At 36.4% G+C, this 25,006-nt stretch overlaps 1 protein-coding gene across 8 annotated transcripts in view; it reads right to left on the reverse strand.

Annotated features, from left to right (window-relative positions):
• Positions 1-8,277: 8,277 nt before the first annotated feature.
• Positions 8,278-25,006, reverse strand: part of SHPRH (SNF2 histone linker PHD RING helicase) — a 90,919-nt gene continuing 74,190 nt past the window's right edge. For 6 of the 8 annotated variants that reach the window (XM_074037199.1, XM_005552067.4, XM_074037201.1 and 3 more), the window contains 5 exons: positions 18,569-18,661; positions 17,862-17,948; positions 16,900-17,078; positions 11,679-11,759; positions 8,278-10,250 (listed from right to left, as the gene is read on the reverse strand). In XM_074037199.1, the coding sequence (XP_073893300.1) occupies positions 10,154-10,250; positions 11,679-11,759; positions 16,900-17,078; positions 17,862-17,948; positions 18,569-18,661 (537 nt within the window). In that variant the 3' untranslated portion in view covers positions 8,278-10,153. Of the gene's footprint in view, positions 10,251-11,678; positions 11,760-16,899; positions 17,079-17,860; positions 17,949-18,568; positions 18,662-25,006 lie in introns of those variants that run through there. The other 2 variants (XR_012433513.1, XM_074037200.1) reach the window with 2 other exon arrangements.

The following is a 25,006-nucleotide window of genomic DNA, read 5'->3' on the forward strand; positions in this document are numbered from 1 at the left end:
GGAAAAAATTATGCCAATTCCTTGCCTTGTTCTTGATGGAGAGAAACTGAAGATGATACAAGCGATCAATGTTTCTCAAACTTTTGGGGCTCAAGAATACTTTATATGCTTCAAAATGATTAAGGACTCTATTAAGACTTTGCTTTTGTTTATATGGGTTATATCAACAACTATTTACCTTATTAGAAATTAAAAATAGTTAACAAGGATATCCAGGAATTGAACTCATCTCTGCAGCAAGCAGACCTAATAGACATCTATAGAACTCTCCACCCCAAATCAACAGAATATACATTCTTCTCAGCACCACATCGTACTTACTCCAAAATCGACCACGTAATTGGAAGTAAAGCACTCCTCAGCAAATGTACAAGAACAGAAATTATAACAAACTGTCTCTCAGACCACAGTGCAATCAAACTAGAACTCAGGACTAAGAAACTCAATCAAAACCGCTCAACTACATGGAAACTGAACAACCTGCTCCTGAATGACTACTGGGTACATAACGAAATGAAGGCAGAAATAAAGATGTTCTTTGAAACCAATGAGAACAAGATACAACATACCAGAATCTCTGGGACACATTTAAAGCAGTGTGTAGAGGGAAATTTATAGCACTAAATGCCCACAAGAGAAAGCAGGAAAGATCTAAAATTGACACTCTAACATCACAATTAAAAGAACTAGAGAAGCAAGAGCAAACACATTCGAAAGCTAGCAGAAGGCTAGAAATAACTAAGATCAGAGCAGAACTGAAGGAGATAGAGACACAAAAAACTCTCCAAAAAATCAATGAATCCAGGAGTTGGTTTTTTGAAAAGATCAACAAAATTGACAGACCACTAGCAAGACTAATAAAGAAGAAAAGAGAGAAGAATCAAATCGACGCAATTAAAAATGATAAAGGGGATATCACCACCGACCCCACAGAAATACAAAGTACCATCAGAGAATACTATAAACACCTCTATGCAAATAAACTGGAAAAACTAGAAGAAATGGATAATTTCCTGGACACTTACAGTCTTCCAAGACTAAACCAGGAAGAAGTTGAATCCCTGAATAGACCAATAGCAGGCTCTGAAATTGAGGCAATAATTAATAGCCTACCAACCAAAAAAAGTCCAGGACCAGATGGATTCACAGCTGAATTCTACCAGAGGTACAAGGAGGAGTTGGTACCATTCCTTCTGAAACTATTCCAATCAATAGAAAAAGAGGGAATCCTCCCTAACTCATTTTATGAGGCCAACATCATCCTGATACCAAAGCCTGGCAGAGACACAACAAAAAAAGAGAATTTTAGACCAATATCCCTGATGAACATCGATGCAAAAATCCTCAATAAAATACTGGCAAACCGGATTCAGCAACACATCAAAAAGCTTATCCACCATGATCAAGTGGGCTTCATCCCTGGGATGCAAGGCTGGTTCAACATTCGCAAATCAATAAACATAATCCAGCATATAAACAGAACCAAAGACAAGAACCACATGATTATCTCAATAGATGCAGAAAAGGCTTTTGACAAAATTCAACAGCCCTTCATGCTAAAAACGCTCAATAAATTCGGTATTGATGGAACGTACCTCAAAATAATAAGAGCTATTTATGACAAACCCACAGCCAATATCATACTGAATGGGAAAAAACTGGAAAAATTCCCTTTGAAAACTGGCACAAGACAGGGATGCCCTCTCTCACCACTCCTATTCAACATAGTGTTGGAAGTTCTGGCTAGGGCAATCAGGCAAGAGAAAGAAATCAAGGGTATTCAGTTAGGAAAAGAAGAAGTCAAACTGTCCCTGTTTGCAGATGACATGATTGTATATTTAGAAAACCCCATTGTCTCAGCCCAAAATCTCCTTAAGCTGATAAGCAACTTCAGCAAAGTCTCAGGATACAAAATTAATGTGCAAAAATCACAAGCATTCTTATACACCAGTAACAGACAAACAGAGAGCCAAATCAGGAATGAACTTCCATTCACAATTGCTTCAAAGAGAATAAAATACCTAGGAATCCAACTTACAAGGGATGTAAAGGACCTCTTCAAGGAGAACTACAAACCACTGCTCAGTGAAATCAAGGAGGACACAAACAAATGGAAGAACATAGCATGCTCATGGATAGGAAGAATCAATATCGTGAAAATGGCCATACTGCCCAAGGTAATTTATAGATTCAATGCCATCCCCATCAAGCTACCAATGAGTTTCTTCACAGAATTGGAAAAAACTGCTTTAAAGTTCATATGGAACCAAAAAAGAGCCCGCATCTCCAAGACAATCCTAAGTCAAAAGAACAAAGCTGGAGGCATCACGCTACCTGACTTCAAACTATACTACAAGGCTACAGCAACCAAAACAGCATGGTACTGGTACCAAAACAGAGATATAGACCAACGGAACAGAACAGAGTCCTCAGAAATAATACCACACGTCTACAGCCATCTGATCTTTGACAAACCTGAGAGAAACAAGAAATGGGGAAAGGATTCCCTATTTAATAAATGGTGCTGGGAAAATTGGCTAGCCATAAGTAGAAAGCTGAAACTGGATCCTTTCCTTACTCCTTATACGAAAATTAATTCAAGATGGATTAGAGACTTAAATGTTAGATCTAATACCATAAAAATTCTAGAGGAAAACCTAGGTAGTACCATTCAGGACATAGGCATGGGCAAAGACTTCATGTCTAAAACACCAAAAGCAACGGCAGCAAAAGCCAAAATTGACAAATGGGATCTCATTAAATTAAAGAGCTTCTGCACAGCAAAAGAAACTACCATCAGAGTGAACAGGCAACCTACAGAATGGGAGAAAATTTTTGCAATCTACTCATCTGACAAAGGGCTAATATCCAGAACCTACAAAGAACTCACACAAATTTACAAGAAAAAAACAAACAACCCCATCAAAAAGTGGGCAAAGGATATGAACAGACATTTCTCAAAAGAAGACATTCATACAGCCAACAGACACATGAAAAAATGCTCATCATCACTGGCCATCAGAGAAATGCAAATCAAAACCACAATGAGATACCATCTCACACCAGTTAGAATGGCGATCATTAAAAAGTCAGGAAACAACAGGTGCTGGAGAGGATGTGGAGAAATAGGAACACTTTTACACTGTTGGTGGGATTGTAAACTAGTTCAACCATTATGGAAAACAGTATGGCGATTCCTCAAGGATCTAGAACTAGATGTACCATATGACCCAGCCATCCCATTACTGGGTATATACCCAAAGGATTATAAATCATGCTGCTATAAAGACACATGCACACGTATGTTTATTGCAGCACTATTCACAATAGCAAAGACTTGGAATCAACCCAAATGTCCATCAGTGACAGATTGGATTAAGAAAATGTGGCACATATACACCATGGAATACTATGCAGCCATCAAAAAGGATGAGTTTGTGTCCTTTGTAGGGACATGGATGCAGCTGGAAACCATCATTCTTAGCAAACTATCACAAGAACAGAAAACCAAACACCGCATGTTCTCACTCATAGGTGGGAACTGAACAATGAGATCACTTGGACTCAGGAAGGGGAACATCACACACAGGGGCCTATCATGGGGAGGGGGAAGGGGGGAGGGATTGCATTGGGAGTTATACCTGATGTAAATGATGAGTTGATGGGTGCAGCACACCAACATGGCACAAGTATACATATGTAACAAACCTGCACGTTATGCACATGTACCCTACAACTTAAAGTACAATAATAATAAATAAAAAAAAAAATTAAAACTAAGCAATATAAAAATATTAACTAGAAATAATAAACCTATTACATGTTAACATATAATAACACATTGTGAAATGAAAAATAACTATTTTCTAAAATAAAACAAAGACTTAGTGAAAAGAATGGCATTGTTGTACAATTTTGCAAATCTCTTTAAAGTTCCCTAACTGAAGGCAAGCAACTTCTCATATGTCAGCTTTGTTAATAAATGTGTTATGTTGTTTTCATTGACACATATGAAGAAAATCCCAGGGCCTTTCAGACTGCTTGGTCTTGGAGATCCCTAAGGATCACACTTCGAAACTGATGGTCTATGGCAATGGGTCCTTTTAGGCCTTGAATCCCTTTAAGAATCTGACAGACGATATGAAACTCTGTCTCTAGGAAGCGGCTGGAAGGTACACAATGTTGGGAGTTTGCCCTTTGAAGCTCACCTGTGGACCTTCTTTCCCTCCATAAGTCCACTGACTCCGGTTAGGAATGCTTGGGCAGTGGTCTGATAAGCGTCCTTTTTATGTAATGGTGGATAAATTGCTTTTTCCAATGTCTAAACACACAGTTTCAAAACCAAAGAGGAAATAAGATTGAAGAAAAGGAAATAAGGAATAATGGAAGAAAGGAAGGGAAAAAGAGAGAGAATTAAAAGGTGGTTTATTGTAATCCCAGCACGTTGGGAGGCCGAGGCAGGTGGATTGCTAGAACCCAGTAGTTCGAGACCAGCCTGGGCAACATGGCGAAACCCTGTCTCTACAAAAAAATAAACAGGTGTGGTGGTGCATGTCTGTAGTCCCAGCTACCCGGGAGGCTGAGGTGGGGACATCACCTGAGCCTGAGAAGTTGAGGCTGCAGTGAGCTGTCATGGCACTTCACCCTGGACAACACAGACTGTGTCTCAAAAAATAAAAATTAAAAAATTAAAAATAAAACACGTGGTTTACTCAGTAGAGATCTTTATCTTGCTTGAAAGACCAAAGCCATTTTAAGAAGGAAACTTGCTAAATCTTCTGCTGTATGCGTAAAGAGTAATCCCTTAAAAATAAATCACTGGGTAAACGAGATGACTGCTTGAGTCATCATTAACAACTTATTAAAAAGACAGAAGGGGCCGGGCGCGGTGGCTCAAGCCTGTAATCCCAGCACTTTGGGAGGCCGAGGCGGGCGGATCACAAGGTCAGGAGATCGAGACCACAGTGAAACCCCGTCTCTACTAAAAATACAAAAAATTAGCCGGGCGCGGTGGCGGGCGCCTGTAGTCCTAGCTACTCAGGAGGCTGAGGCAGGAGAATGGCGTGAACCCAGGAGGCGGAGCTTGCAGTGAGCCGAGATCGCGCCACTGCACTCCAGCCTGGGCAACAGCGTGAGACTCCGTCTCAAAAAAAAAAAAAAAAAAAAAAAAAAAAAAAGACAGAAGTGCCTCTTACAGAGGTGTAAAGTTTTACTTGCACCCTATCATGCTGGTAGAAAACCTGGGAAGGCAAATCTGAGTGCAGGGTAGAAAACGGTCAGTTGCAGAACATAAACATTAACATGATTATAATTATGGACTTGAGAAGTGAAAAGCACTGGGGAAGTTTTAGGTAAATACAACATTCCACACTGATGCTTTCACAGTTTAATAGCGGAATCACTTATAAACATTCTGATAAAGATCAGAAACTAAAATGCATTCCTGTTTAAAACACAGATTTGCATTTACCAAAGAAGACATGATTCTGGAACAAAGGAAAAATACACTCAACGTTATCAACAGGCAATGATGCTCTCAGTCAATGGAAATTTTTACAAAGGCTCTGGAAAAATAACTGGAGATAGCAGTTGTTTGATTATGGGAAGCCAAGAGAACAGAAGAGGCACGCATGAAGTGCCTTACGGATCTGGGTAAAGAATTAGGGACATGATGCGGTAAATGTTAAATAGTCTTGGCAGAAAATGACCACAGGTAATTTCAGTAAGTATAACCTAAATAAATAATAAAATGTACAGAAATGATTTCTAAGGAAATATAAGCACAAATGTTTGCTCCTTAGAATACTGGAAGAGTCAGTGATCAGAACTGTGCGCACATACAAATCACAGGTCTGGAAAGATCCCATAGATCGAAAATGTGTCTTTGGACAAATCGCTCCTCTAATATGCTCTCTAGGCAGGTATGGAGCATTAAGAACAGGTTTACCGGAGAGACAAAGATAACAATAGGGTTTGGAAAGGCAGACCATTTAAAAAAGGCTGATTTTTTGATAGGGAGAGAAAAAGTTATTGATTTTAATAATAGTAGTCACCTATACAAGATCTTTATACAGATAATGGAGGCTGCTTTTTTAAAATTTCTATTTTGCAGGAAAAGAAGCGTAAGCTGCAATAAAAATTTGGTTTCAAGATAACAAAGTCAGTCCCCAAAGTCAGTATTGAGAGTCACTGACATTAAATGAAGAAGATACAAGGATGGTGTGGGGACCTTCACTCTTCAAAGACGAGCTATACATGCCCCTGAAAGGCTGTCTGAAGGCAAGGGAAGGCTGGAGATGGCAACTCTGGCCTCTGCCAAGTACTCGTGCTATTTTCTGGATGTGATACTATCTGTTTTGTAACTCAGAGGCAACACCACATACCTAGCATAGGGCTCGAACCCCCTTTGGGGTTATCAATTACTTACATAGCCTTCCTCTAAGGGAAGGCTTGCAAATGATTTAAATTCAACCCTTACATGTGATAAGCATTCATGTCGGCTTCACAATGTAACAGAGGTACATAAGGATTCTTGTAAACAGAAAATTTTATAAACAGTTAACTGATCTCACTTTGAAGAAGTCTTACTGACTACGTGTCCTTTATCAGAGTAGACAGGCTTAAAATGCATTGCTTGTAGTATTCTGTTGTAATGCCTTCTTTTTGTTTTTGCATTGGTTTTTAATTCATTTAATTGGTTTAAATTCTTTTTTTTTACATTCCATTTTTGCATTTGTATGCCAGTTAAAAATTATGAAATGGCACATTGTGGGATTTTGTTTACCTAAATTCTAGAAAGATTGAAAGACACCTTTTATTTGAATTAAGTAAGCCTGAGGTTATTCAGCATGGGTGATCTCTGCATTTCTGAAAGGTTATCTTGTCGTTTAATAAACACAAATAACTTAAGCACACTGGAAGAGCTATTAAATGAGAGCAGGAGATTAAAAAGACATGATTTCTTACTTTGTCCACCTGAAAGGAGAGCTTGTGTTGGTGATTAATCTTGCACTGTTAAATTCAGTTCCTAAATATTTAGATAAATAGTTGGTCTGATCATTATTTGTAAAGTATTAGTAGTTGCATGTTGAATTATCATGTTAAGATTTTTAGTTTGTTGTTCATGTGCTATGAAAGATAACAATTCGTAAAACTGAATGCATGGCTTATTCAGCTCAGGTCACATACAAAGAGAAACACTGATGCTGCAATAAACACAGTAAAGTTATCTGGGTTTGAAGCAAAACGGCTGTGAAGTAAGGTATATGCACTTTACGTTGTACATATCTTTTCAGTTCTAGTAAACTCATATGGAATCATGTAACAGAAAATGATTCTCCAGGTCCAAACACATTTAAGTTTAATGACTGGGGCTATTCTAACAATTGCGGCTATCTCATTTTTTCTCACTGGTTCATTAGCATAGCACCCATTTAAGAACAACTACTGCAATAAACATACGTGTGCATGTGTCTTTATAGCAGCATAATTTATAATCCTTTGGGTATATACCCAGTAATGGGATGGCTGGGTCATATTGCAGCACTATTCACAATAGCAAAGACTTGGAATCAACCCAAATGTCCATCAGTGACAGATTGGATTAAGAAAATGTGGCACATATACACCATGGATTTACTATGCAGCCATCAAAAAGGATGAGTTTGTGTCCTTTGTAGGGACATGGATGCAGCTGGAAACCATCATTCTTAGCAAACTATCACAAGAACAGAAAACCAAACACTGCATGTTCTCACTCATAGGTGGGAACTGAACAATGAGATCACTTGGACTCAGGAAGGGGAACATCACACACAGGGGCCTATCATGGGGAGGGGGAAGGGGGGAGGGATTGCACTGGGAGTTATACCTGATGTAAATGATGAGTTGATGGGTGCAGCACACCAACATGGCACAAGTATACATATGTAACAAACCTGCACGTTATGCACATGTACCCTACAACTTAAAGTATGATAATAATAAATAAATTTAAAAAAAAAAAAAGAACAACTACTTATAAACATAGTAATATTTCAGAGGCTATAAAATAATAGAGGAAGAAAACTTAAAAAATCCTTTGCAGCCAAGAAAATGTGAGGAACAGATTTGTATTTGTTTTGAACAATTGGAAACTGTCATAATTGTTTTTAAGATGTAACAAATGTATATAAAATATGGGATTCTGTAGTATTAGCCATTTTGATATCTTTTATTGAAAGAAAAAATAAAAAACCCCCATATGTTCTGAGGCTCAGAAATCAAAGAATTCCACAATTTTCATTTCCACTAAAATATTTATTTAATTGATATCTTACAGAAATAAATAAAAACAGTTTTTGTCTAATACAGATAATTTTTATATATATATGTAATTTGTTTTTACAAAATTGAAGCATATCAAATTGTTTTCTCTAAAACATAGCTCAGAAAGGAATAGTAGAAAATAAACACAAAGAAATACTGAAGTAGTCTCATTTTTAAATTATAAGCATGGGCCTTCTGAATCTCAGCATGACATGTTATTAGTAAAAGAATGTAAGATATGGAGTCAGGGTACCTGGGCTCCACTGTTTACTTGCTACATGTCCTAAGAAAGTTTCAATGTATCTGAACTTCAGTTCTCTACCTTTAAAACAGGAATGATATTAATTATATCAACTTCACAAGATTGTTGGGCAAATTAAGCACGTAAATGTACAGGAAAGCTCTTTTTAATATGTAAAGAGCTATAAAAATAAGTTTGATTTAATTTCATATAAAAGAATCAATGCATACTTCCTTTTAACTGAAGAATAAGCACCAAAAGCATGTGTGTGTTTTCTTCAGTTGAATTACATCACTCTATAAACCTAGAGTAAGAAAATGCACCTTAACTGAGCACCAAAGCCTCTCGGACAAATGGGATCCAGGGGATGGTTCTATGAGTTTTCCAGGCAGCTGACTAGGAGCTAGTAAGTCCTGAGGGTCAAAGAAGGTCCTTTAAAACTCTGAAGGCTCAAAGAAAAGGAAGCCAAACAAGAACATTTGCATTACATCAAATGGCTAGGATATAACAAGCTACTCCTTATTCAGCAATTTCAAAGTCCATTAATTCCTCACAGAAGAACAACACTTGGTTATTACCACTTGCAACGATTCGCTTATGTGAACATGGCATTCTCTTGTTCAAAAGGTCAAAGACTCGTGCTTAAGGGAGGAACAACTAGAGTGAAATAACAACTCTACCATGAATTCAGATATCACTGGCTGAAAAGTTCTAGTTACACAAGAACATGGGAGAGGAAAAGAATCCAAGACATCAGTATAATAATGATTGAAACAAAACCCTGCCATATTTCCATGTTATAATAAAACAAAATCATAAAAACTGCAATATTTACAGATACATCAATCTTACAACATATAAAAACTTTAACAATAAGAAAAATTAAGAGTAGAGAAAGCAGATAATTTTAAGGTAATCATTAATACATTAAAAAAATCTATTTGGAGTTAACTGTCTACACTAACACCACTTTACACATAATAGAAATATGAGTATTTTCATTGTTTTTGTTTTCAGTAGCAAGATGCAGAAGAAAGAAATAACTGTCTGACATTAACTTATTCTAAGGAGTTGCAAAATTACTAGTTGTAAAGTTATGGTATAAGCCTACTCAAAAAATGAGTTAATGTAGTTCACCATCTACTTAAAATATTACTAACAAGATACTGGTGAATCATGTGCTAAAGATACTGAAGGCCCTTCCAAAAACTGAGATCTATGTTGGTTGAATATACCAGGTCATATAAAACTAGACTAGTTTACTTTCTTATTCCAACTCTTTTTATGACTGATCTTTTCATAAGAAAAGTACACATTACCTCTCTTAATTCCCTTGTATTGTCAGATATAGATATTATTTGGGACAAAAAATAAATATTTTATTAGGAGTGTAAAATTAAAAATCTTTATAGATCTTTTGAAAACAGTATATTGAAAAGGACTCAGTAAGTACTAGGCCACTGTATAACCAGAACAAGAAACAAATTCATTCAACTAGGAACAGTGGTAACTGTTATCTACTGGGTTTTTAAAACTTGTAACTTTGCTCTACAGCTATGAAAGTTTATTAATACACTAAAGTCCATGGAATGAATCAAGTGTAGTTCATTCAAGCTCTTCAGTTTCTTTGGTAAACAGGTCTGCCAGGTCAGCCACGGTCAAGACGGAAGCCTCTGAATGCTTCACTGATGAGTTCGTGTGACTGCAAGGTTTTCCAAATGAGCACAGTCAGAAAGAAACCCCAAGCCATCAGCGATTGTATTTGTAGTAATACGAACTAGACACATATTTTTTCTTAAGTTTTTGTAACTGGGCTATAAGAAACTCCCAGAGGAAAGCAAGTGATAAGATCATTGTTATACCTTGTCAAAACTAGTGAAGACTTCTATATATTACGTTTAGGGTTTGTCAAAATGTTTTTTTCTCTGTGCAATTAACAGAACAAAGAATAAAACCCTTGACAACTGCTACTAAGGCTCTCACCTTACAAATTACCTTCTTACCACCTAAAGTTAAATTGTTTCAAGAGAATTTCAAACAACTCATAACTGTTATTTTATTAAAACAACCTAAATAAAAATCACTGAAGTCTGATACGCAAGGGAACAAGAACTTTAAAAAGCCTTCATGTTTTAGGTAAAAAGGCTCCTGTGGAAGCCTCTTTCCTTCCCAGAAATCAACAATGGAAGAAAATTTGTGGTTTCAAATTGCTTCTTTGCTATGTGACAATCCCTTCTAAGGCAATCATCTCTTCCTTGGGTACCTTCCAATCCTACCTACCTCCTAAAGATGTAGAAAGATTTATGTTTTCAAAAAGATTTAAATAAATTATACCATAAATATTAGAAAATTCTATGATTCCAGAGTCAAGCTTTTAAAATTAAGACTGGTTTGGTCTCTCTGCTTTTGTTTTGTCTTTGGATTGACACCACAATTAACCTTAACCAATTAAGTTTTTTTTTTTTTTTTTCCCTGGGACAGAGTCTTGCTCTGGTGCCCAGGCTGGAGTGCAGTGGCACGATCTTGGCTCACTGCAACCTCCACCTCCTGGGTTCAAGCGATTCTCCTGCCTCAGCCTCCCAAGTAGCTCAGACTATGGCATGTACCACCACGCCTGGCTAATTTTTGTGTTTTTAGTAGAGATGGGGTTTCGCCATGTTAGCCAGGCTGGTTTCGAACTCACGACCTCAGGTTATCCACCTGCCTCAGACTCCCAAATTTTAAATTTTACAGTCAAATTTTAAATTTTAAAATCAAATTTTAAAGTTCAGATATTTATACTTGCACGTGACTAACAAGTGTGATGTAGAAAGTAGCAATAAGAGTTTAGTTTACACATATGAGACTAAGGCTTACGTCAGGCATAAAGATATATTTTGTTTAGAAAGTGATCCAATGTGGCAAAGAAATGTAGTATAGTTTATATTTATGTTATGATTAATACATTAATTCAAATATACAAAGTCTGGAGCACTGACTGGGAAACAGTGAAAAGGCAAAACGTCAGACCTTGCTTTTAAGAAGTATTTGTGTTGTATTTTTTGTTGTCATCTAAGTGAAGAAGTTCCAAAGATACAAACTTTTAACAGGAAAACCTTCCCCCTTCTACTTGTCATAAATTATTACCTACCTCCTCTCAGCAGTTTTCAGCATCGCCTGCATTCTTTCTTCTATTGTTGCTTTAATTAAGAATCTGTGTACAATAGTAGGTCTAAAAGGTACAGAAGAATTTTAAGCTTAAAAACACAGTAAAACAAATCAGTACAAACTGACTTCACAGTTTACATGCTATATTCATCAGTCAGTTGGTGCCCACTTGTGGCAGGTGCTGGGAGGGGTTCAGCAGCAAATAAAATGAACTATTTAATCTCCTGAACTGGCATTCTAACGAGAGACAGACGATAAACATATAAAGGAGTAAGACAGTTTCAAGTAAATATAATGCTGAGAGGAGGCTGACATGCAAACTGAAACAACAGTGATGGGAATGAGGCCAGTAGGCAAAGGAGGAGTAGGAAGAACATCCAAACGGAAGAAACAGCACATTGCCCGGGAAGGGAACACGCCTGGAACAAGTCTAACATGTTCAAGAGGCCAAAAGAAGGCTAGCATGGCAGAAGCATCCTGCAAGCAAGGGAGAGAGGTGAAAATAAGGGTGGAGAAGTGTGCAGGGGCCAGGTCACACAGGGCCTTCCAGGATGTGACCAAGGATTTGAATTGTATTGTGGTTATAATGGAAAGCCCTTGGTGGGTTTGTATGCATGATTTGATGTATACCTGACTGTACTTTAGAAATCCCTTTGGCGACTGTGTGGAGGATGTACTTCTTGTTCAGCAAGAAGAGCACCAGAGAAGTCAGTTAAGTTCTGTAGTCATCTGGGTAAGTAAGGGTGAATGCACTATGATTGTGTCAGTGGAGAAGACAGCAGTCAAGTAGATTTGGAATATCTTTTGGAGGCAGAGCTGACAAAACTTAAAAGATGACTGGGATGTGAGATGTGAAAACAAAAATATAGAAGAGTCCTAGATTTCTGATCTGGGCAGGAACAGATGACAGTGCCACATTATAAGATGGGGAAAGCTCAGGGTGGGAGTGAGAGTGCAGATGCAACACAGTTTTATTTTGTCCATGTGAAACCTATCAGATAACTATTAGACAGGTATCCACGGTGAGTCCAGAGATATGTGTGCAGAGCTAGAACTGGATATATGCACCTGGGATAGGAGTTATATGGGCATGTCTGGGCTGGGGAATATATACCTGAGAGTCGTCAACCCGTAAAAGCTACCTAAAGCCCTAAGAGTGGAAAAATTCATCGAAGGGGTGTAGACAAAGAAGCCTCAGACCACTGGCAAGAAGTAGGTCACTAAAAATGTTATAAGCCTCACTTCAGTGATATGGTGGAGAGAAAAATAAACCAGACAGTTTGACAGAGAATGGGGGATAAAAAAGTAGAGATGGAGGTAGGATGTATCGGAGTGTTTTTTTCTTTTTAAAGATGGATAATATTAAGACATATTTATGGAGTAATATATGACAGGTTGAGTATCCCTAATCCAAAAACCCAAAATCCAAAATGCTCTAAAATCCAAAACTTTTTGAGTGCCAACGTGATGTGGAGAATTCAACACCTGACTTCATGTGATGAGTCACAGTGAAAACACAGTAAAAACTTGCTTTCGTGCACAAAATTATTTAAAATATTATATAAAATCACCTTCAGGCTATGTGTAGAAGTTGTATATGAAACATAAATAAATTTCATGTTGAGACTGGGGTTTCATTCCTAAGATATCTCACTATGTATATGCAAATATTCTAAAATCTGAAAAAATTCTAAAGGCAAAACACTTAAAGCATTTCAGTTAAGGGATACTCAACCTGTACAAGGGAAATGTATACCTGTCCTTGAAAATACGAGAAGGAATGGAGTCCAGGACAAATGAATGAGTGGCTTTTGAAAGAAAAGGGACACTTGTGCTGTAATAAAAGGGAAGGCATATGAGGTACTTTCCTGCTTATTACTGGATGACATATCCATGCTCCTGCCTACCAACCCCTCCCTCCACTTCAGTGTTCCATCCCGTATCCTCTTGGCTACTTAAGGACACTGTCAAGCATTCTCCCTGTTCTCCTCCTTCACTAGTTTTTGTTGTCTCTAATGAATCATTCTCTTACGAATTCTCCCATTTGAAAGGAAAAACAAATACTTCTCTTGATCTCATTCTCTTCCTTTTCTCTGCAGCAAAACTCCTCAAAATACTAGCTGTACCAGCCACACAGAAGCAGCAGTGCACTGTGGTTAAAGCTTGTACTGTGAAGGCAGAATGGCTGTGCCTGAAATCTGCTACCGCTTCTACTAGTTGTCTGACCACGGGCAAGTTACCTAACCTCTCTTTGTTATACAAGTATTTGTTAAATAAGAAATACACAAAATCCCATTTTCTCCAAAACTAAAGTCAGACTGTCACCTCTACCACTTAACCTGATTTTGATCTCCATGTTGCTAAATCTAATGATCAATTCTCAATCCTTATCTTCCTTGACATTTTTCACAGCACTTGCAACAGGTGACCATATCCTCTTCTTTGAGGTACATTTTTTACTTGGCTCCTAGGACACCCGTCTTCTGGTTTTCTTCTAACTCACTGCTTGATCTTTGTTACCTTTGCTGGTTTCTTCTCCTCTCCTAGAGTAGTTGAAATTTGGTGCCCTGGAGTTCAGTCCATGGTCCTCTGTCTAAATTCTATCTCTATCTAAATTCACCCCTAGGTAATCTCATTCAGTCTCGTGACTTAATGCACTTGTACATCTAGTTACAGAAAAGAAATCTCCATTTGGATGTCAGTTCTTCTCTTACCAAATCTGTTCCACCCTGTAGACTTCTCCAGCTCAGCTGAAGGTTACTTCATCCTTTTAGTTATCTAAGCCAAAACCCATGGTGTTATCCTTGACCCTCTCACACCCCATGTCTAGTCTGTCCAAAAGTACCATCAGTTCTATCTGCAAAATATATCCAGAACCTGACCACTCCTCACCATGTGCACTGCTACCGCCATGGCCAGGTCACCTTCATCTCTCACCAGGACGACTGCAATAGCCTCCAAGACTCTCCCTGTTTCTACTCTCCCTTGTTCCCCTTCACTCCCACCCCATCATAGCACTCAGAATGATTCTTTTAAAACTTAAGATATGCCAGGCCTCTGCTCAAAGCCTTCCAATGGCTCCCGATTTCACACAGGGCAAAAGCACTGTCCTCACAGTGGCTTCCTGGGCCCAATATAATCCCTCTCCCCACTGAGTGCGCTCACTTCAACTCCTGCTTCTCTCCCCTTTAGCAACTGTGGCTCCTTGCTATTCTTCTAACATACCATACTTCTGACTTAGGGCCTTTGCACCGAATGCACTGTTTACTTGAACATTCTTTTGCAAGAGAGCTGCGTGACTAACTTTCCCATTTTCCCATTTCTTTCAAGTCCTTGCTCAGACCTTCTCAATAAGGCCTTGCATGCCTTCCTGCCCAAACACTGCACTCTTACTTCCTCACCCTGCTCTACTTTTCCAGCTCCGAACATAGTCTAGATTGTACTTATGTTTATTGTTTACCATCTTTCTGTCTACCAACCCCGTTACAGTTAGAATTGCGCTCCATGAGGACATCTCATGTTCCCATAACAGTACCTGGCACACAGAAGATACTCAATAAAAATCTACCAAAAAGCATTGAGTACTGATGCAGGCAGACTGTTCAAGTTGATGATGGAAAGATGAGGTACTTCTAATCTGATTGTATATGTTTCCCCTGTACGAGGCAAGATTGCAATGGTGAGAAAGAAGACAGACTTAAGACAGACTCCTCAGAAGGTAGAAAAAAACAGATTCACTTGGGAGGCATAGTAAGATTGTTGGGTAATGCTGAATGGCCATTTGGACTTACGGTTTTAAATATGAGACCAGTCCAGCCTATGCTTTAGAAGAACATTGGTAGGACAAAATATCAATATTTAAAAACATAGAAGAAAACCAACAAAAAACCAAGTAAAGACGTGACTGCATTTTAAATGACACTTGGTGGTAAGTTAGAAGAAGCCTGCATTTATTACAGTTACTTTGCCCTATTTGTTAAGGGGTTTAATAAACATGTCTCTTCCCTGTTTACAAGTAAATCCTTTATTTTCTCTCCCGCTACTACTTACAGGGCAGTCTACATTTCTGAGTATGACACAGAAGACTTCATTTCCTGCCAATGACCCCTTTCTCATACTTTATACTGCAACAATTCCAAACTCCTTATAGTCCCTAGAAATGTCATGTCATTTCCCACCACTGTATTTTTGCATATCTAACTCTCTTTGGCTGTGTGACTACCCTTTTCCAGCCAACTTTGAAATAATTATTCCTTCAAGACTCAACATCATAAAGCCTTTCCTGACTCTGTAGGGCTCGAGTGATCATTACCTTCTTTTGTTAACACAGTCCTTTTATTATTATACTTCTGCACATTCTACCCAACACTTTAAACCGTGCTTCCTGTACTACACAGTGACCTACTTGGGGAAACAAATTATGTATCATTCAATTTGAACCTTTAGTATTTAGAATAATGCCTGACATACAGTAGGTACTCAATAAATATTGATTTAATAAGTGCTTATTATGGATGTGTGTTTTTTTTTCTTTTTTAAACATCGAAGATATTTAACATTTCTAAATAAAAAAGATACTTCTTTTTTAAACATCCAGAAGGTAACACATTTAGCAGGCCTTATCAAAGATAACTGTCTATTCTGATATATGAATAAAGCTAATACATGCCATATAATAATATTCACTATTAGGTTTGCTTTGGGCCTTAAACTGAATCTAATCATCTCTTGGAGCTGACCTAGGAGGTGTCTTTTCTTAAGGTTAAGAATTTTAAAAAGAGCCATTTATTTTCAGTCATGTACAAAGCATATCTTCTTTTAAACACGGGACTACTTTAGACAAAACTCCATTCTCAAAGGCATGATGGATGCCTTCAACTTTGTAGCTGTCTTAAGTATTTCTAACAAGTTTTTTTGGATAAAGTGATAAGGTTTTTGTGGGAGGGAAGAGAAAAATTTGGGACAATCTGGGGGTTTGCTTCTTGGAGAGAAGGGAGGGTTGGAAATCTCATGCCTTTTAATTAAATAATTAAAAAGTTATAAATAAATAAGTTATAAAATAATTAAATAATTAAAAAATGTAGTATCTAAGGAAGTAATTAAAAACAAGTAGGCTATGATGAACATAAATGAACAGTCTAAAGACTGATTTGGTTTCTCAGAAAACTGAAGCAAATGTGACTGATTCTAATTTTAGTCCTTACTTTGTCTGTCCAATTCGGTGCACCCTCCCTATGGCCTGAAGCTCATGGGCAGGGTTCAATATGGGCTCCACCAAGAGAACATGAGTTGCTTCAATGATAGTTAATCCATTAGAACCTGTGTGCAGGGGCAGCAGCAAAATATTGATTTGGGGATCACGTTTAAATGCTGAAAGGTTCTCCTAAAAAAGAAAGGTACATTTTAATTTTAGCTGGATCAGTTAAAATAAGAGCAGTATGTAATAGCTCACTTTAAATATGTCTAATGCTATCTATTACTATTGTGAAATGTAACAGCTAAGAAACTTAAATGCAAAATAACCAACTTTAGAAAATGTAAACTTGTCACTTGATTTTAATTATGAAAAAAAGTATCATATAAGCTCTCTTGTTCTTCATAATATCTAGAGGAATCACAAGACAGATGCATGTTATGCATGCAAATTAAGCTATACGAGGTTAGAGGAAAAAGAAAGAAAGAGAAAGAATGTGCAAGAGTGAATGTGAGATAAGAGACATGAATCTGTTAAATTTTCATTTGGTCTCTGTGTGTGCCTGAGGTCATACGTCTGTCACTATGCTGAGCATGATGTAAGGATAATTGTGACCACATGCAGTTCTGCCTGACGGCGACTTTAGAACTTAATCCTTGCGATGCGAGGCCCCTGTCCATTCAACAGGTGTATCATAGGCAATCTTTTCCTGTACTTAAAAAAAAAAAGAACCTCAAGTTGGGAGATCTTTAAAAAGCCAATGGTCTTGTTATATATAGGTATAATTACATAGACTGAAAATACCTAGAGTTTCTCTGCTTCTAAATGTTCACTTTATAATTAATCAAGAACTCAGATGCTGTTTATGTGGCTTATGTGACACAAGACAATAAATGTAACTAAGCTAGTTAACAGCAGTTTCAATTTGCAACTGTATCTACTACAAAAACCAGGAGTAAAATCTTAACATACCTGAAATGTCTTAACCCGACTGATTTGTGCAAATTCCATGTTGTTGTCAGTGAGAGCTTTTGAAATAATATCTAATACATCTTGCCACTAGAACACATAAAACAATTAGAAAACCAATATTTATATGTAACATTTATCTAAGGGTATCTGAAAAGTAATTAAATCAAAATGACTTTTATACTGGAGTTAAGCAAATAAAACCAAAACCAAAACTCTCAAATGTAGTACCATCAATATTATTTAGCTCTATCTGAAACAGTATTTTTTTTTTTTTTTTTGCATCAAATGCTGGTTTTGAAAATGGAATTAAGAGAAACAAACAGTAGAAAATACATAATGGAGTGCACACTGGAATATAGTTACTTAGTTTTCTAAAATGAAAACTAGGGGTTTTACTCAACACTTTATTCAGTAGATTTTCTTTTTTTAACCCAAATTCTTGTGAAATGAGACTTTCAAGGTCAGAAATTCCAATTTTAAAAATATTAAACTAAGAAAATCCTTAAACGAAACGAATAAAAAATCATGAAATGTAGCTATACAAATTGCCTTGTGAAGCATCATCACATTTCTCTAAAAATAATTCTATCTTATGGATTTGGAAAAAAATCAAAGAGTAAACATTAAAAATTAGTTCTCAGCTGCAAACTGATTAGCGAGGGAAAATCAGTTCGAGTTAATATTGAGGATGAAAATGTTGATTATACCGTTGAGAAAACGAGTGCTTTGGCCCCTGGATCTCTAAGCTGTATTTTCATCAGAGTTCTGACCACAGCTTCCACTTTTGTAGAATGGCTGCCCTTTGAACACACACAAAAAATACACATTACTACTAAATAAAATCTAGTTAAGAATAGAAAGGAAAAGCAATATAAAATACTTTTTATTATCAAAGCTACAAATGCATCAAAACAAATTATCAAGTGCATATGTGTTTACTCTTTTCCATTCTGTGTTTGCTGGAAATTTTCTTTAGCTTCGAAATGTAGAAGTCACTAAATTTACACCCAGACATTTGAATGTAAAAGAATGCCAGAAAGTAATTCAGTGCTATGACCCTGAAGATAAGATCTTTTAGTTAAGTAGTCAGGTTTTATAGTTACAAAATTTTGTTACATTAGATTAGCAGAAATGGTATTTTAAAACACTCTTCATTTATTCTTCCTTTCTTCAGATATTATGTCATTAGAAATGTTAAGAATACAATGAATCAAAACTCCCAACTTAAGCAGTGAAGGATCCAACCAACAGAGAACGTTTTCTTGCAAGGGTATTACCAAAAACAATGACAGAGGTACAAATGATGGCCTCTTAGAATGAGACAGATTCATACAAAGCTAGACACTGGGTTTTTGTTTTTTGTTTTTGTTTTTTTGCATCTTCCATAACCATTTCTATCAGATGAGGATGAAAGTGAAAAAATGATTTTTAAAATGGAGAAATAAGAAAGTGAGGAAAATAGTGCAAGTATTTCTGCAGCCCTCAGTGAGAAAGTTTTCCTTCTGGAGTACTCTCAGAGATGGTATGACAGAGAAATTAAGGTTATGAGATTTTGAATGAGAGAAATTTAAGTTGAACTCATAGTTCTGCAACTCACTAGTTACAGTTTCTAACCCTTTGTTTCCTCATCTGTCCAACAGGGCTGAATGATAATTATATCTCTTTCCAAAGGTGGCTGTGATGATTAAAGGAGCAAATGTATACAAAGTATTTAGCCTAACATCTGGTAAGGAGTAAACACTCAAGAACTTACTATCTTTCTGAGATATTAAATATGAACACTATAATGACCTAGATTATATCACAAGGGAGGGCAGATTTAACCAAAAAGAAAGAAAAATATTTCCACAGCAGCATAACCCTCTCCCTCAATCCTCTCAACACACTTTTACATGAAGAAACATTCAAAGGTAAAAATACAAACAAAACAAGAAAGAAAGCTATACTAATTTTAAGTCAGCAAGATAGAATAATGGAAAAAGTTTTAAAATCCTCATGCTAAAATAATGATTCTACACTTATTTTCTCTGGATACGCAGATTTTCAAGAATACTTGCAAGATTAGAAATGTACTACAAAGAACCTATTTCAGTCTAATAATTATCTCAAATAAGAGCGAAGAGAAAATAGGAAATTAGTGTAAAGGTGATCATTTCAGAATTTAGACAAAAACATCCATGTTCCCTGCAAGCGCTTACTTTCAAAAATATTTCAAGTGAAATACCAGGATAACTATGAATTCTTCCACCAATTAATGTTTCTTACTAAAAGTTCAAAAAAAAAAAAAGTAGAATAATTTTTTTGTAACCAACATTCCTAGCACTGTTGTGCTAACTCTATGGAGGAAAAGAACAGAGCATTCACTTTTATCAACGACTGGCCAGTTCAGTGGTAGCGCTCAATGATCCCTTCCAAATGCTACAGTTCTGAACCATTTCATCCCAGTCTAGTTACTTCCTACTCTCCTAGCAGAAAATGTTAGGCTACAAAACAAGTCTTGAAAACAAATTCAGACTGAAATTACATCAAGTATCTTCTCTGACAATGGAATGAAACTAGAAATCCACAATAGGAAGAATTTTGGAAAAATAACAAAAATGTAGAAATTAAATAGAAATTAAATAACATGCTCTTGAACATTCATTCAATGGATCAATGAAGCAATTAAAAGGAAAAATTAAAAATACCCTGAGACAAATGAAAATGGAAATACAACATAATAAAAGGTATGGGAATTCAACAAAAGCAGTTCTAATAATGAAGCTTATAGAAATAAACAACTACATAAAAAAAGAGAAATGTTCCAAATAAACAACCTAATGTTGCACCACAAGGAACTGGAAAAAGAAGAGCAAAGTAAGAAGTCAGCAGAAGGAAGGATATAATAAAAATCAGAGCAGAAATACATGAAATAGAGAACGGAAAAAAAAATACAGAAAAGACTAATGAAATTCTTAGTTGGTTATTTGAAAACATAAACACAATGAACAACCCTTCAGGCACACTAAGAAAAAATAAGAGTGAAATTTAAAAAATTATAAATGAAAGAAGAGACATTAAAACTGATACCACAGAAATACAGAAAATCGTAAGAGACTTATGAACAACTATATGCCAACAAATCAGGAAATCTACAAGAAATGGATAAATTCCCAGAAACATACAATCTACCAAGACTGAATCACAAAGAAATAGAAAATCTGAACAGACCAGTATGTAGTAAGGAGATTGAGTTGGTAATAAAAAGTCTCCCGTCAAAGAAAAGCATAGGAACTAGTGGTTTCACTGGTAAAGTCGAACAATCATTTAAAGAAGAACTAATACCAATCTTTCTTGAACTTTTCTAAAAAACTTGAGAGAATATTCTTAATTCATTTTACAAGACCAGAAGTACTCTGACATCAAAGTCAGACGAGAATACTATAAGAAAATTACAGACCAGTATCTCTGATGAAAACATGCAAAAATCCTCAACAAAATACTAGGAAGCCAAATCCCACAACACATTAGAAGGGATCACTCACCATGATCAACAGGGATTCATCTCTGGCATGCAAGGATGGTTTAACATACGCAAACCAATAAATGTGATACACCACAGAATAAAGGAAAAAAATGATCATCTCAGTATTTGCAGAAAAAATATCTGTTAAATTCAACATACTTTAATAAACTATCAACAACTTAGGTATAGAAGGAACGTACCTCAAAACAATAAAGGCCATAAATGACAAGCCTACCAGCTAGCAATATACTCAGTGGTGAAAAGCTGAAAGCTTTTCCTCTAAGATCAGCAAAACACAAATGCCCACTCTTGCCACTGCTAATCAACATAGTATTGGAAGTCTTAGCTAGAGTAATTAGGCAAGGAAAAGAAATAAATGGCATTCAAATTTCAAAGGAGGAGGTTAAACTGTTTGCAGATGACATGATCTTATATATACAAATTCCTAAAGATTCCACCAAAAACCTGTTAAAATAAATGAATTTAGTAAAGTTTCAGGATACAAAAGAAACTCAAAAATCAGTCGCATTTCTATAACTAACAATGAATGATCCAAAAAGGACATCAAGAAAAAATTCCCATTTATAATACCGTAAAAAAAAATGCTTAGGAGTAAATTTAATCAAGGTGAGAGATTTGTACACTGAAAACTATGAAACATTAATAAAAAAATTAAAGAGAACACAAATAAATGGAAAGACATATGTTCGTGAACTGAAATAATTAATATTGTTACATAAATATTAACATAATCTATAGATTCAATGCAATCCCTATGAAAATTCCAATGACATTTTTCATGGAAATAGTACTATGATTTGAGTTTGTCCTCAGCGATATTCATGCTGAAATTTGATACCCAGCATGGAGGTGTTGGGAGGTCGGGCCTAGTGGCAGGTGTTTTGAGTCATGGGGGTGGATCCTTCATGAATGACTTGGTGCCATTCTCTTGGTAGTGAGTAAATTCTTTCTTGTGCAAGAAGAATTAGCTCCTGTGAGGGCAGGCTGTTATAATGTAAGTTTCCTCCTCCTATTTGTTGCTCTCTCATTGTACTCGTCTGCTACCCCTGTGACTTAAGCCATGTTATCATGTAACAAGGAAGCCCTCACCAGAAGGGCAATCTCCTTTAACTTCCCGAGTACACTTTCTCTTTTCTTTCTTTTTCTTTTTGAGACAGGGTCTTATCCTGTCACTCTGGTTGGAGTGCAGTGGTGTAATTACAGCTCACTGCAACCCTCAACTCCTGCACTCAAGTGATCCTCCCACCTCAGTCTCCGAAGTAGCTGGGAGGGACTACAGGTGTGCACCACCATGCCTGGCTAATTTAAATTTTTTTTTCATACAGATAGAGTCTTATTATGTTGCCCAGGCTGGTCTTGAACTCCTGGCCTTGAGTGATCCTCCTGCCTTGGCCTCCCAAGGCACTGAGATTATAGGCATGAGTCACCGTATCTGGCCATAACTCCTTTTCTTTATAAATTAACCAGTCTCAAATATTCTACTATGTCAACATAAAACAGACAAAGATAAATAGAAAAAAAACAATTCTATAATTCATATGGAACCATGAAAGACCTTGGATAACAAAAGCAATCTTGAGCAAAAAGCTAGAGATATCACACTCCCTGATTCTAAAACACATTACAAAACTACAGTAATAAAAACAGACATACAGACCAATGGAACAGGAGAGACAGCCCAGAAATAAACCCACACATACACAGTCAACTAATCTTTAACAAACATAAGATCACACAATGGGGAAAACATAGTCTCTTCAATAAACTGTGCTGAAAAAACCAGTTATCCACATGCAGAAGAATAAAACTGGACCCTTATCTCACCCCATATATAAAAATCCACTCAAAATGGATTAAAGACTTAAATATAAGACCCAAAACTACAAACTACTTGACAATGATCTTGGTAAAGCCTTTTTGGATACGACCCAAAAAACATAAGCAAGAAAAGCAAAAAGATAAATAGGATTGCATTAAAGTAACAATCTTCTGCACAGCAGAGGAAATAATTAACAAAGGCAATCTACAGCAAAGGAGAAAATATCTGCAAACCACACATGTGATAAGGAGTTATTATCCAAAATATATGAGAAACTCAAAAAACTCAAGAGCAAGAAAACAACCTGAGTAAAAACTCGGCAAAGGACCTGAAAAGATATTACTCAAAAGAAGACATACAAATAGGTAACAGGTATAGGAAAAGGTGCTCAAGAACACTAATCATCAGGGAAATACAAATTAAAACCACACCGAGATACACACCCCATTCCTGTTACAATGATTATTATAAAAAAGACAAGAGGTAAGTATTGGTGAGAAGGTGGAGAAAAAGGAAACCCCTGTACACTACTGGTAGGAATACAAATTAGTAGGACCATTTTGGAAAACAGTAAAGAGGTTTCTCAATACATTAAAAATAGAACTATCACATGATCCAGCAATTCTATTTCTGGGTATATATGCAGGGGAAATTAAATCAGCATGTGGAAGAGATATCTGCATTCTCCAGTTAATTTCAGCATTATTCACAGTAGCAAAGACATGGAATCAATGTAAGTGTCCATCCACTGATGAATAAATTTTAAAACAGGGTATATATACACAATGGAATATGTTTTTACCTGAAAGTAAATCAATCCTGTCTGGTGAGATAACATCTATGTACCTGAAAGACACTATGCTAACTGAAATAAACCAGGCACAGAAAAGACAGATACTGCATGATCTCACTTACATGTGGTATCTAAAAACATTGAACTCACAGAAGCAGAGAGCAGAACGGTGGTTACCAGAGGCTGGAGTTTGTTGGGGAAGGGAGTGGGTTAAACGGTACAAAGTTTTAGTTAGACAGAAGGAACAGATCTAAAGATCTACTGTACAGCATGGTGACTACAGTACATAATAATGTATTGTATACAGCTGTCCCTTGGTATCCATGGGGAGTTCTAGGATTCCCACTGGATATCAAGATCTGCAGATGCTAAGTGCCTTACATAAAATGGCAGTGTTTACATAATAGCCTGCACACATCCTTCTGTATACTTTAAAATCATCTCCGTATTACTTATAATACTTAATACAATGTAACTCTTATGTAAATAATTATAGTGTCTTTTAAAAATTTGTGGTTTTTAAATATGTTGTATCGTGATTTTTTATTGTTGCTGGGTTTTTCTTGAGTATTTTTTATCTGCGGTTAACTGAATCTGCTGATGCAGAATCTGCAAATATGGGAGGCCAACTGTACTTGAAAACTGCTAAGAAGGCAGATTTTAAATGTTCTTATCAAAAAAATTGGTTAAGTATGTGATGGATATGTTAGTTTGACTCAATCCTTCCATAATATCTACATATATTAAAACATCATGTTGTATACTACCACAAATATATACAGTTTTTCACTTGGAGTTAACAAAGAACTATACAAGGAACTGGATGAAAAAACACACTCCCTTGTCTCCAAATACATAACACTCTAACGCATGTTACAGAATATGGAGAAAAACATAAAAGGATGGTTTATCTGCTGGTTTGGCAATTGAAATGAATGCTTTATACTGTCTTAATGAGCACTACACACATTCTACTGCTCTTTTTCATGTTTCTTCTATTTTAAATA

The sequence above is a fragment of the Macaca fascicularis genome, chromosome 4, assembly GCF_037993035.2.
Source record: "Macaca fascicularis isolate 582-1 chromosome 4, T2T-MFA8v1.1".
In the NCBI taxonomy this organism is placed as follows: Eukaryota; Metazoa; Chordata; class Mammalia; order Primates; family Cercopithecidae; genus Macaca; species Macaca fascicularis.